A 12,154-nucleotide genomic window follows, 5' to 3' on the forward strand; every position below is an offset into this window, starting at 1 on the left:
TACAGTAGTGAAGGCAGAAAAGTGGCAAGCAGCCCTTCTTACAAGAGTTGAGTCTCTTGGCGACCCTTCTAGCCAGTGAGATTCCAAAGAGCAGACCCATAGCCCAAGGCGCACAGTTCTAGATCCGAAGCACTCCATTCTGTTCATTTGTGCAAAGGGGAAAAGAGATTGCCATCAGTAGAATGTTTGAGAGGCTGATCTTTTCCCTTGCTAGTTTCCAAAACACAGTCACACCCAAACGGAAATGCAATCCTTTAGCAAACTTCAAAGTCCAGGAGCGGAGGGGAAATGATTGTTATCAGTGGGGAAGGGAACTCAGCGGAGGGATGGGACACAATCCCTGCCAAGTTTGGGTGGAGTTTGCAAGGGGGAGGTGCCGATCCTGCCCATCGCTGATAAAATGGCATGCCATGTGCAGTGAGGCCGGAGCACCTTAAACTCCTTTGACGCAGAATGGCCTCTTCACCAGAAGAAAGGACGAGGTGATGCTGAGCCCGGTGAGAAGATTGCATCTATCCATTGCCCTGGGTGGGAAAGGGCTTCAGTTTCAATAATTTCAAAGCTGGTAAGTTTTTGCAATGATGTGATTGTGGAAGTAAGAAAAAGAACATCTCTAGGGCATCTTATCACTCAGTTAGCTTGCATGGGACCTGTGCCGGTTTTTTTAAGTCTTAGTTTTTGTGTAACTGATTGTGTTTATTTCACTGGACAAACTGGATGGACTCATTAGAAACACATAAGGCAAGCCCTATTGGGTCAGACCGTGGTCCCATCCAACATGGCTAGATGACTATAAAAATTATAAAGAATCAGGCATGAATAATTCAAGTCTTCCCAGTTCCACTTACCCATCAGTTGATCTATTTACCGTCCATGCATATTTGTGCCTACTTCTGTTTTTAAAGGCCATCTAGGCCAACTATCATCGCCGCACCTTATTGAAATGAATTGCCTACGTTAAATGTCTACACACTTCATTATAGTGGATCGTTTGTGTCCACTGGCCACAATCCAGAGATGTGGAGGAGAGAGTCACAGAACAGGACTTGCCTTTTATCAGACCAAATCTCAGTTGCTGGTCTCACCTTTCTGCCTCATATGAGGCCTAGGGTGATAGGATCATTGACCAGGAAAAAATGTACCGTTTTCTACTGTGCTTTTAATAGCAACTTGGTCTTTGGAAATCAACAGGTTTTTACACCACAGAGATTGGCATCATTAACTGCTAATGTTCACAAAAAAACCCACTCTGAGGTTAAAGTACAAAGGAGGGGCCAGTAAAACAGCTGGCAAACCTCATTTTATGTAGGCTGCACTTGAAGAAAATTGCCCTAGAAAAACAGCCAATGTATACAGCTTGGCAGTTGATGAGGATCATCATAAATTGTGTTTTTCAGTGGAGAGTTCATGCATTCTGTTACCAGCCACCCCATGTACTGTACTTAGATGGGGAGGGTGTGGGTGTGTACATATGTGTTGTATTGACCTATCCCTTCCAGGTCGCTGCTGAGCTGTGAAAGCTAAGGCAGTTGGAACATTAACGGATTGCAACAGGTATACCGTTACCTAGGGTTGCCAATCTGACCTGAGAAATTCCTGGATATTGGGGTGTGATGTCACTGATGCGGCCGTTTTCTTCAGGGGAACTTCGGGCATAATTCAGCTCTGTGTCATTTGTGGAAAGCCAGGAGAGTTGGGCCTTTTCTGACCTCCCCAGGCAGGCTGTTCCATAAGGCAGGGGCTACTGCAGAGAAAGGACATGTGCGGCTAGCTGTTGATTTTTGATTTTGCCCAGGGTGAAATCTGCAAAAGGCCCCGTCCAGACGAGCAATGCTGCCATGGCAGAACATAGGGGAAGATGCAGTTGCACAGATGTGAGGGGCCAAGGCCATGAATGGTTTTGAATGTAATAATCATGACCAGGGGTCATTTTGTAGAAAAAGAGCTGGAGGAACTCATTAGCATAACTCATTAGCATATGCCACGCCTCTTGCCATCACCAGAAGTATGTCATTAGTATAACTGATTTGCATATGCCACACACCCTGACATCACCTATTCTGGCTGTTTTGGACCCAATCCTGGTCATTCAGGGCCGAAATTGGGCCCAAAATGGCAAAAGGGGGCTGAAAATGGCCAGAAAGGGGCCCCAAACGGTCAGGATTGGGCCGCTGATGAGCGGGAGAGTGATCTACCACTCGTCAGAGGCCCGATCCAGGCCGTTTCAGCCCCAATCCAGGCCGAAAGAGGCCCAAAATGGCTGAGAGTCAGGTGGGCAGGGCCACCTGACATGTGACCTGTTTGGGGAACTGCCGGAACTGCGTTCCTGCGCATCCCCCCTCAAAATGAGCCCTGATCATGACCTTGAATTGAGCCCAGAAATTGATGGGCAGCCAATGGAATGACTGCAGAATGGGATTGATATGCGTGCTCTGTCTAGCTCCTGAGCGTAAACATGCTGGCAGAATTTTGCACCAGCTGGGGTCTCCAAGTCAGCTTTGAGGGGAGGCCTATGCAGAGTGTGTTACAGTAGTCTAATCTTGATGTTACTGTGCCAGAAGAACTTCAGACCCCACCTGGAAGCTGACAACCTTAGCAATACTGCCTTTAGCTGTCCCTTGAACGTAAGACGATCCTCTAAACTGTTTTATGTATGAAAAGTTCCTTACAATACATGCTTGGAATTTGTATGCAAATGTAAGATGACCGCCTCTTTTTCTTCATGTCACACCTGGGTGGGTGGGAGGTGGGAGCCACAGCCTTCCTGCTGGATAAACATGGTAACATCAGTGGCTCTGTTCTCCAGGTTCGCTGCAAATTTGCAACAGGTATAGTTGCACTGACAGACCTGACAGTTCTCTGCAATGGATGGCTTGAAGATCGGCACTCTGATTTGCTGTTTCATCAGCCTTGTACTGCTTGTCATCGCCCTAGCCACTCCCAATTGGGTGGAGGCCGCTGACTATGCCGGCCTATGGAGAGGTTGCAACTATACAGTATGCTATTCTTTTGGAATGCAAGTGGCAAGTAAGGAGATACATTTGCATATCTTATGGGATGGATGTGCGCGGTAAGATCTCTGATCTGGGACAGGAGGGTGCTCAGAAACAGTTGTGGGACTGTGGCATTCCACACAAAATCCAAATACAAGAACACAATCTGTGTAATAATTTTATTAGGACCAGCCAAAAGCATGGTGCACTGTTTTGAGCTCATTAGTGCTAGCCATTAGGCTGGAGGCGACAAAATTTAACAATCAAGAAAGGTGGAAGGCAGATTTCTCAGGTCATGATATCAGGGTCTGATCATGCCACTAGTTTGGCGTAGTGGTTAAGAGCGGCGGGACTCTAATCTGGAGAGCTGGGTTTGATTCCCCACTCCTCCACCTGAAGCCAGCTGGGTGACCTTGGGTCAGTCACAGCTCTCTCAGAGCTCTCTCAGCCTCACCCACCTCACAGGGTGTTTTGTTGTGGGGATAATAATAACACACTATGTAAACCGCTCTGAGTGGACATTAAGTTGTTCTGAAGGGCAGTATATAAATTGAATGTTGTTGTTGTTGTTGTTGTTGTTGTTGTCGTTGTTGTTGTTGTTGTTGTTGTTGTTGTTGTTGTTGTTGTCTTCAATGAGATACAAGCTGCTTCACTTCATCTGTGAGGTGCAGAGTTACAGCATTGTCTCCATGGAGCTGCTTTCAGCTTTCACTCGGTGCTCTTCTCCTCACTGAAATGCAGAAACCATGAAGGCCCATCCAGAAAATATCTCCAACTCCCTCAGTTCTTACATTTCCTGAATTTTGAGAGTCAGTTCATGGTCCCCAAATCCGAGGGGTAACCATACAGCTGTTGCATACATCAGTTGCGTTCAAACTCTCTGCCCTCAGGGAGCCAACAAACTCCTGTTTGTCATACTCTGGTTTCTCTTCAGATCGTATAAATCCTGTTTGTCGGGCACAAAGCTCCTGTACATTGGCAAATGCCGATGGAGAGCGCATACAATTATACAGCACAGGTGAAGATTAGTGGGGGAGAGCCAGCAGTCTTTCAGAAGCCAGTGAGGTGTAGTGGTTAGAGTGTTGGATAGGTTGCCATCTTTGGTTAGAAAATTCCTGGAGATTTGGGGGTAGGACCTGGGGAGGGCAAAGTTTGGGGAGGGGAGGGACCTTCGTGGGATATAATGCCATACAGTCCACCCTCCAAAATGGCCATTTTCTCCAGGGGAACTGATCTCTGTTGTTGGACATAAATTGTAATTTTGGGAGATCCCCAGGACCCACCTGATGGCTGGCAACCTTAATGATGAAAACCTCTCCTCTCCTGGTGGGATGGCCTGCCTGGAGAGGTCAAGAAGACTTCCAGCACTCCACCCAGGGCTATCCAGTACAGGGCAGAATTGTGTTGGGGAGCATTTTTATAAATGATAGAGGGTTACCATTGTCATCTGTACAATTTTAGGCTATGTTAATTGAATTGCTGGTTGCATTTATAGTTTTTATTGATTATTCTTCAGATTTGCTTTCTTGTATGCATTACAGTTTTCCTAGGTGCTTTCTCTGATTTTATAATACAGACTTTTTTGTATGCACATTTTTATTACACTGTACTTCTTGTGTTGCTTTTAATAGCATCACCTGGCTTGAGTCTTGGTGACAAACGTGGACTGTAAATGAAGGTAAACACAAACACGTGCATTTAGTTCTTTTCCCTCTCTCTGCCTTCTATCCCCTTGCAGGCTATGTCCACGCGACCCGAGCCTTATTGATTATTGGGCTGATCTTCGGTATTGTCTCCTTCATTGATCTTTGCGCCTCGTTTTGCCATACCTATTTTGGCTCCAGCACCTGGACCAAGGTCACATCCAAAGCCAGCTTTTTTGCAGGTATTTTGAACTGGTTCTAAACTGGGGTTTCCTCCTATTCGGTATTAGTTGTGTTTCGTTGTTAGCCGCAGTGTTACTTAGTCAGAAGTGTTTACCCCATTGTGCATTAATTACTCCTCAGACAAATTGTAGAAAGATAAAATTTACAGTTTTGTTGAGGTAGATTCCATCCATGGCAGTATCTTGGAGTAGAGGCAAAGAGTCCTAATCTAAAGAGTCAGAGCCAAACTACAAGTGACGTCTTACAAAGGTTGGACACTAGTCGGCTTCCCTCAAGTTTTGATGGGAAATGTAGGCATCCTGATCTTGTAGCTGTAATGGAGAGCCAAGCTGTAAAACCAGGGCGCCTACATTTCCCATCAAAACTTGAGGGAAGCTGACAAGTGTCCAACCTGTGTAAGGCGTCACTTGTAGTTTGGCTCTCACTTGCCCTATCAATAAACCATGGCCTGAGTCTAGCAGCGAGGCTGCATGCGGGTCTGTAGATGAGGCCTTCATAGCAGGAACTCTGAGAATCACATCTTTCTCCTCAGACAAAGAGAAGCAGCTTACTATCAAGAGTTATGCATACATAGGGAGAGACACACAGTGCCCCCCCCCCCAATGTCCAAGGCACGCTGAGTTGCCTATTCCATCACCTACCTCCAGGTGGAACCAGGAGATCTCCCAGAATTACAACTGATCTCCAGACTGCAGGGATCAGTTACCTTGGAAGGAATTGCTGCTTTGGAAGGTGGAGCCTATGACTTAATTGTCTGCTGAGATCCCTCCCCTCAGCCTGTATATAAATGAGAATGGGAAACTGGCCAGTTAATGGGCCAAACATGCACTGGGTGACATTCACATTCTGGTTAAAGCCTGGCCAACTGAACAATATGGCAGCCCTAGATATGGGTGTGCAACATCAGTTTCCAGGATTGGCAGGCCGAATGAAACCAGTCTGCACTAGCCAGGCATAGTGTAAACTGTAGGAGGCCAGCCCCTGCCATTTATCAACAGCAGGCTGTACATGAGCATTCTCTGTGGAACAATCTGCCTGAGGAGGTCAGGAGAGCCCCCCCCCCCCGCCACTCTCCCGGCTTTCCAAAAACGATGCAAAGCAGAATGATACAAAAATACTTTTTTACACAGATAGGAGGGCTGTATTGTAGGGAGGGAGCTCAGATGCTTAGTTAATGAGTTTGGGACCATAGACGTCACCACTATGTTGCCTTTCGTATGATCTGCTGCTTAAAGTCTGTGCTCCTATGTGCTACCTGTGCTTCAAGTATGATCCTACTGGATTGTCTAATGTCCGTTCTAGAATTGCTTATGCTCTGTTTCAGCGTTTCTTCAACTCTGTATTGGATTCTTGCTAACGCTATGAGTGTGACTACAAGTGACTTCCTTCATGTGGAGAACACTAGATTTTTCTCGCAAGGTTTCCTGGGAAATGAAGTCCAAGTAGTCCTTCCCCTCTGTTAGAATCACTGCCACAAGAGGGCTTCATTTGGGGGCGAGCAGCTGCTACTTTTTCCAAGGGCGTCCTGCAGGCGTCCTGCTCCCAGGGAGCTGCTCTGGAAGCAGCAGCATCAGTGAAGCTTCAGCCACAGCGACAGTAGAAGAATCTGCAGCAGATCCTTCCACTGTTGCTGCAGCTGAAGCTTCACCAACACAGCCGCTTACTCTAGAGCTGCTCCCCGGGAGCAGGCAGCCTGCAGGACGCCCTGGGAGAAAGTAGCAGCTGCCTGCCCCCAAGTGAAGCCCTCTTGCGGTTCTTCAGGCAGCGATTCTAACAGAGAGGGGAAGGACCACTCGGACTTCACTTCCCAGGTAACCTTGTGAGAAAAATTGAGTGTTCTCCACGTGAAGAAAGTCACTTGTAGCTTTGCTCTATGTCTTTGTAAACTTGTATTTATTTACCCTGTGGCATTGTTTATGGAAACGGCCTTGATATTGATTGTACTAAGCTCACACTGTGTAATCTGCCTTGAGTCTCAGTGAGAAAGGCATAATATAAATGAATGAATGAATGAATGAATGAATGAATGAATGAATGAATGAATGAATGAATGAATGAATGAATGAATGAATGAATGAAACCTGCTATAGGTCAAAAGCAGAGTTCAGTGAACCTGGACTAGAGGGAACATCCACTCAAGATCTGGATTTGGGTACAGCTGCCCATGCGCCTGCTTTGTCATGATAACATGCATCTCTTGCCTCTTCTGCCGTAGCTAAGCACCCCTTCCCCTGCAATCCATCTTCCAGCACCTTCAGCTCCATGGTGAAGGATTGTATCCTGCTGCAGAAAAGCATGGTTACCTTCAGGAATTTCAACACTATCTTCTTTGGATTCTTAGGGCTCGCGGTCTTAGCTGCCATGGGCGCTTTCACAGGAGGGTACTTTGTGTCCAGCATTCTGGTGGCAACACAGCTTGGATGGTCTTATGGCTTGGGATGGGCCCCTGGACTTCTCTTCTTAGTAATTGGTGAGCATGCACAGAATGGTCGTGGTGAAATCTGCAGAGCTTCCGGACACCCCCCATCAGTAGAGTGGGACATTTACATCTTGACTCTTTTTGTTGCAAAACAGTTAGAATTGGTTAGAAGCAGGGCTTTTTTTCTGCTGGAATGCGGTGGAACGGAGTTCCGAAACCTCTTGAAAATGGTCACATGGCTGGTGGCTCCGCCCCCTGATCTCCAATCAGAGGAGAGTTTAGATTGTCTTCCACGCCACTCAGTGGTGCCACTCAGCGGCACGGGTGGCTGGGGCGGCCTGGGCGGCATGCGGTGCTGGCTGGTGGCAGCGGGGCATGCGCTTCCGCCCCTAGCACCCCCTCTAGCACCCCCTACAGCCCTGCAGCTCCTGCGGCCCCCACCTCACCACCTCAATGGTGGCGCTGGCCCTGCTGCCCATCGCTGATGATCAGTGAGTGCGGCAAACCACCTGGCAATCACCCTCCACCAATAGGCAACTCAGGCAAGCACACAGTGGAACTGCTCCTGGTGAGGCCCCAAATGGGCTGAATTTGTCGCGTGCATTGTGCAGGAATACGCCCACTGCTGGAGCAATGATGTCGCTTTGTGGAAGTGACATCGTCACACCTTACTGGGAGCATGCAAGCATGCAGTGCATGCACACAAAGATGGTGCCTAGTCTACCCCCCGCCAGGAAGGTATAAGGATCTGGCAACCCTAATTTGGGGTAGGATGTAAAGTCACTTCCAGGTGATGCTCTAGGCTGCTTCCTTTAATCTCTATGGTCTATACTATAGAGGCTTCAGGAGAGTTTCACAATGCAGAGGCTATTTTTATTCCTGCTTCTCAATTCCGTGGGTGCGGGAAATTACAGCTTGGGGTGTATCGTTCCTTTCCCCAGGGGGGTCAATAGGAGGCCTAGCATAAGTCAACTTCCTAGGGTTAAACCTAAGACTGGAATATCCTTTCCAGAATGCAGTGGGTCTAGGAAGAGCTTCACTCTCATCTCTTTTAGAAGAGTTTGCCATTTCTCTGTTGAGTCCAGCTCCTGGCCATCATAATAGAATTTGTAACATTCCCAAATATTCCAGGATTACTCTATTTTAAAGAAGTCTAAAATTTATTTATTATAGTATTTATGTCCCACTTTTCTCCCTGAGTGGACCAAAGCCACTTACAACGGATACAATATAGATAAATCAAAAGCAAAGAAATGGAAGCAATAATATGACTGGAGTGAATGGAATCAATTGCTGGTTCATCCACAGGTACCATCTGTGAGCTGTGGTGGTGGAGAGTGCCCTCAAGTCAGAGTTGACTTATGGAGACCCCTGGCAGGGTTTTCATGGCAAGACACTAACGGAAGCAGTTTGCCATTGACTGCCTCTGCAGCCCTGGTCTTTGTTGGAGGTCTCCCAATTACTAACCAAGGCCAACCCTGCTTAGCTTCTGAGATCTGACGAGCTGAGGCTCACCTGGGCTATCCAGTTCAGGGTGCCCTTTGTGAGCTACAATCTATGAAAGGCCAAGAGGGCTTTGGTTCATGCCTCTGGCCATTCCCAACCTTTATAGCACCTGGAGCCTCACTCAGCTCTCTCTGGCATGTCTAATACTTTAGCAACGCAAGTTCCATAGAAGTGAATAATGTACGTCAAGGCAATGGCAAGGCAGGGCTTTAGAGATGAAAATACGATTATTCCGTTAGCTTAAGATCTGAGGTCAATGGTCCAAGTGCTTCCAGCGATATTCCAGTCACTGTCTACCTTAATCATGTGACTTTTCTCTCCTGACAGATGGGCTTATCCGCAGAATTCACACTCGTCACACTCGTCAACCAGTATGACTCCAAAAGGCAAAATCTGAGTGTGCTCTTCTGCCTGGCCTCCAAGAGCCGTGTCAGAAATGTGGAGCCCTCACTTTTTCACATTGAAACTGACGCAACAGTTTATATAGAAGTACAGCATGATTTAAAGGGGAAACACATGAGTTTGGGAATTAGACTCTTTGGAGAGATGTGCTTGCATTAGGACCCATGGGTGGATCTTCTCTGCCCATCTCTAGCTTCTGTCAGGTCTGTGCCCACTGTCCCTCCATGTTGTTACCCAGCTTATAATATGTTGCAATAGCCTCTTGCGCCTGCTTCCCTTGTTGCCTTCCGGATTCCAGGACAGCCGAGCCCTTATCTCGGATGGCTTGCCACAGCGGCCTTGGGACAGCTCCTTCCATCCCACTACTGATTGTGTTCGGCTGGGAGAGCCGGAGGAGTGGGGGAACATGTGAACGGGGTGATATAATGTATCCTGTGCTCAATGCGTCATTCTCAGCAAGAGACCTGTGTACAGCCAGACGCCTTTAATTGCTTCTGTGTAACCTATGGACATATGTATCGAGAAGCCTGTGATATCTCAATAAAGACCCATTTACTCAAGACAGCTTGGATTTCTTGCTGCAAGGGTTGGGAGTCACCTTCAACATATCCTGTCTTCTATAGACTGACAGCTTCCTTTGAGTCCTTTGGCAGGATAGTGCATTGGGAAATAAACTCTTTTGGGAAAAAAATCTTTCTTGAAACACACTTGTATTTGACTAAATTTGCTTTGCAATTAGTCTTCCATTTGGCAAGTCGGACGACCAATATTTTTGTGTTGCCTGTTCCCCATTTTGCAGCAGCTTGTATAAACAGATTTTGTTTTTTTAAAAAAATTGAATATGCACTGAGTAGCCATGAGAGTAAAGGAAATGGAGATTGCCAATCACTCTGTACCCTAAGGACCCTGTCACATATCATCCAAAGGTAAACCTGGTTTGGCACAAAGCAAGTGCACACTCATGGTCAAGCAAATTGCATTTGTTCTCTTAAAACCTCACTGACAACTGCTACCAATGTCACCTTTAAAGTAAACAGGGCTCATTTCAAGGGGGAACGCACAGGAATGTAGTTCCGGTAGTTCTCCAAAGAGATCACATGTCAGGTGGCCCCGCCCACTTGATTTTTGGCCATTTGGCCTGGATTGGGCCCAAAATGGCCAGAATTGGGCCTAAAACAGCCAGGATTGGTCCCAAAACACCCAGGACTGGACCTTTGATGGGTGGTGGATCACTCTCCTGCTCAGCAGCTGCCCAATTCTGACCATTTGGGGCCCCCTTTCAGCCATTTTCAGCCCCTTTTTGCCATTTTGGGCCCAATTTCGGCCCTGAATGGCCAGGATTGGGTCTAAAACAGCCAGGATAGGTGATATCAGGGAGTGTGGCATATACAAATCAGTTATGCTAATGACACTTCCAGTGATGTCAAGGGGCATGGCATATGCTAATGAGTTACGCTAATGAGTTCCTGCCGCTCTTTTTCTACGGAATGACCCCTGAAAGTAACCCTAAAATCTTACCTGTTCAATGCCCCCACATTATTGCAGAGCTTATGCATTAGCTCGGTTTAATGTGTTCCCTTCCGCGATACTTTATGGGAGCTTTCATAAAATGCCATATGCTAACAGATTATGTACTTGTGCTCAGCGAGAAATAGAAACACTGGAACATGTTTTTTTGTATTGTACTTATACCATGATATACGGCGCCACACTTATTGATCCGTTGCTGAGAGAGCAAATTGGGAAATCTGATAAATGTAAAATCATCTTCCTATTGGCTATTCGGAACCAAAAGGTGATCGAAACTGAGGCTAAATTTTTGTATCTTGCATCTATAAGGCGAGTTGTGTATTTGTAGACTGAGTTTTGATTGCATGGAGTGTTTTTGTTATTAATATGAATGTAACCCTAAAATCTTCTGCAGCTATGGCTAAGCATATCAGGGTTGATAACCAATTAGGGTCACTGAAACTTAGCCTTCTTTAGCTGTTCTGGGTTTGGTCAACTTGTTCCTGACTCCATTTTGGATCTGTTACAGGGCCTTCTCTTTTTCTTCAGCATCTGCTTAGTTTAACCAACCGAGGGGGTGAATGTGGGGGTTCTCCTTGTGCCTGACACTCCCAGCTGTAACCTAGAATTTCTTTCAGATAAATTAATTCACTAAGGGGAGGAGCTGTAGCTCTGAGGTAGAACATCTGCTTGACATGCAAAAGGTTCCAGGTTCAATCCACAGCATCTCTCACCAAAAGGAGCAGGAGATAGGTGATATGGAAGACCTCTGTTTGAGACCCTGCTGCCAATCTGAGTTGACAATATTGACCTTGATGGCCCAAGGATCTGACTCAGTTTAAGGCACCTTCACGTATTCATGTGTATTCAACTGCTCAAGCATTAAAGTTACCTGAAGGAGTGGCAAAGATTAAATAGCCTGTCTCAGTCAAAGTAATGACTCAGAGTCTTTCTACACAAGATACCTCGGCACGTGTTCGTTAAGTGTAGGGAGATGCAATGTTATCCGGGAAGCATAGTTTTAAAAGACAGAGCCGGCAGAGATTGCTCCTCAGAGGGTTTGTTAATTTCATCTTCACCTCCCAGAAGGCTCTGTCAATTTCACCTCTCCAACCTAAAGCTCTGTGGGATCGCAACCAGAGGGCAGTGAAGAATGGAAATGGGCTAGAGCTGCCTTCCAGAGCCGGGCTTGGACCTGGAGAGGTTATAATGAGCTGAAGTTTCCCTCCTGGCATTTCTTAGCCCCTTCATACAGCTCCAGAGCTGCCGCCGACTGTCTTTTTAAACCATCCTTACTTACCTCTCAAAATCAGATTTCAGTATATCAAGTGTCAGTCTCTCCACATCTTATTAGATATTTGGCTAGTTCCTCTGTTCCCCCACCCAAAGGGAGGAGCTAAAGAAAATACTTTAGATCTGTCTCTGAAGTTAATGAGACA

At 46.6% G+C, this 12,154-nt stretch overlaps 1 protein-coding gene across 1 annotated transcript; it reads left to right on the top strand.

The window, feature by feature from the left end:
* The first annotated feature begins 399 nt into the window (after window positions 1-399).
* On the top strand, window positions 400-9,757 carry LOC129343498 (lens fiber membrane intrinsic protein-like). The gene is made up of 5 exons (XM_054999732.1): window positions 400-565; window positions 2,807-3,027; window positions 4,732-4,878; window positions 7,221-7,349; window positions 9,132-9,757. The coding sequence occupies exons 2-5, from the start codon at window positions 2,865-2,867 to the stop codon at window positions 9,179-9,181; spliced, it is 489 nt and encodes a 162-aa protein (XP_054855707.1). The 5' UTR covers window positions 400-565; window positions 2,807-2,864; the 3' UTR covers window positions 9,182-9,757.
* The last annotated feature ends 2,397 nt before the right edge of the window (window positions 9,758-12,154 follow it).

The sequence above is a fragment of the Eublepharis macularius genome, chromosome 15 (genome assembly GCF_028583425.1).
Source record: "Eublepharis macularius isolate TG4126 chromosome 15, MPM_Emac_v1.0, whole genome shotgun sequence".
Taxonomy (NCBI): domain Eukaryota; kingdom Metazoa; phylum Chordata; class Lepidosauria; order Squamata; family Eublepharidae; genus Eublepharis; species Eublepharis macularius.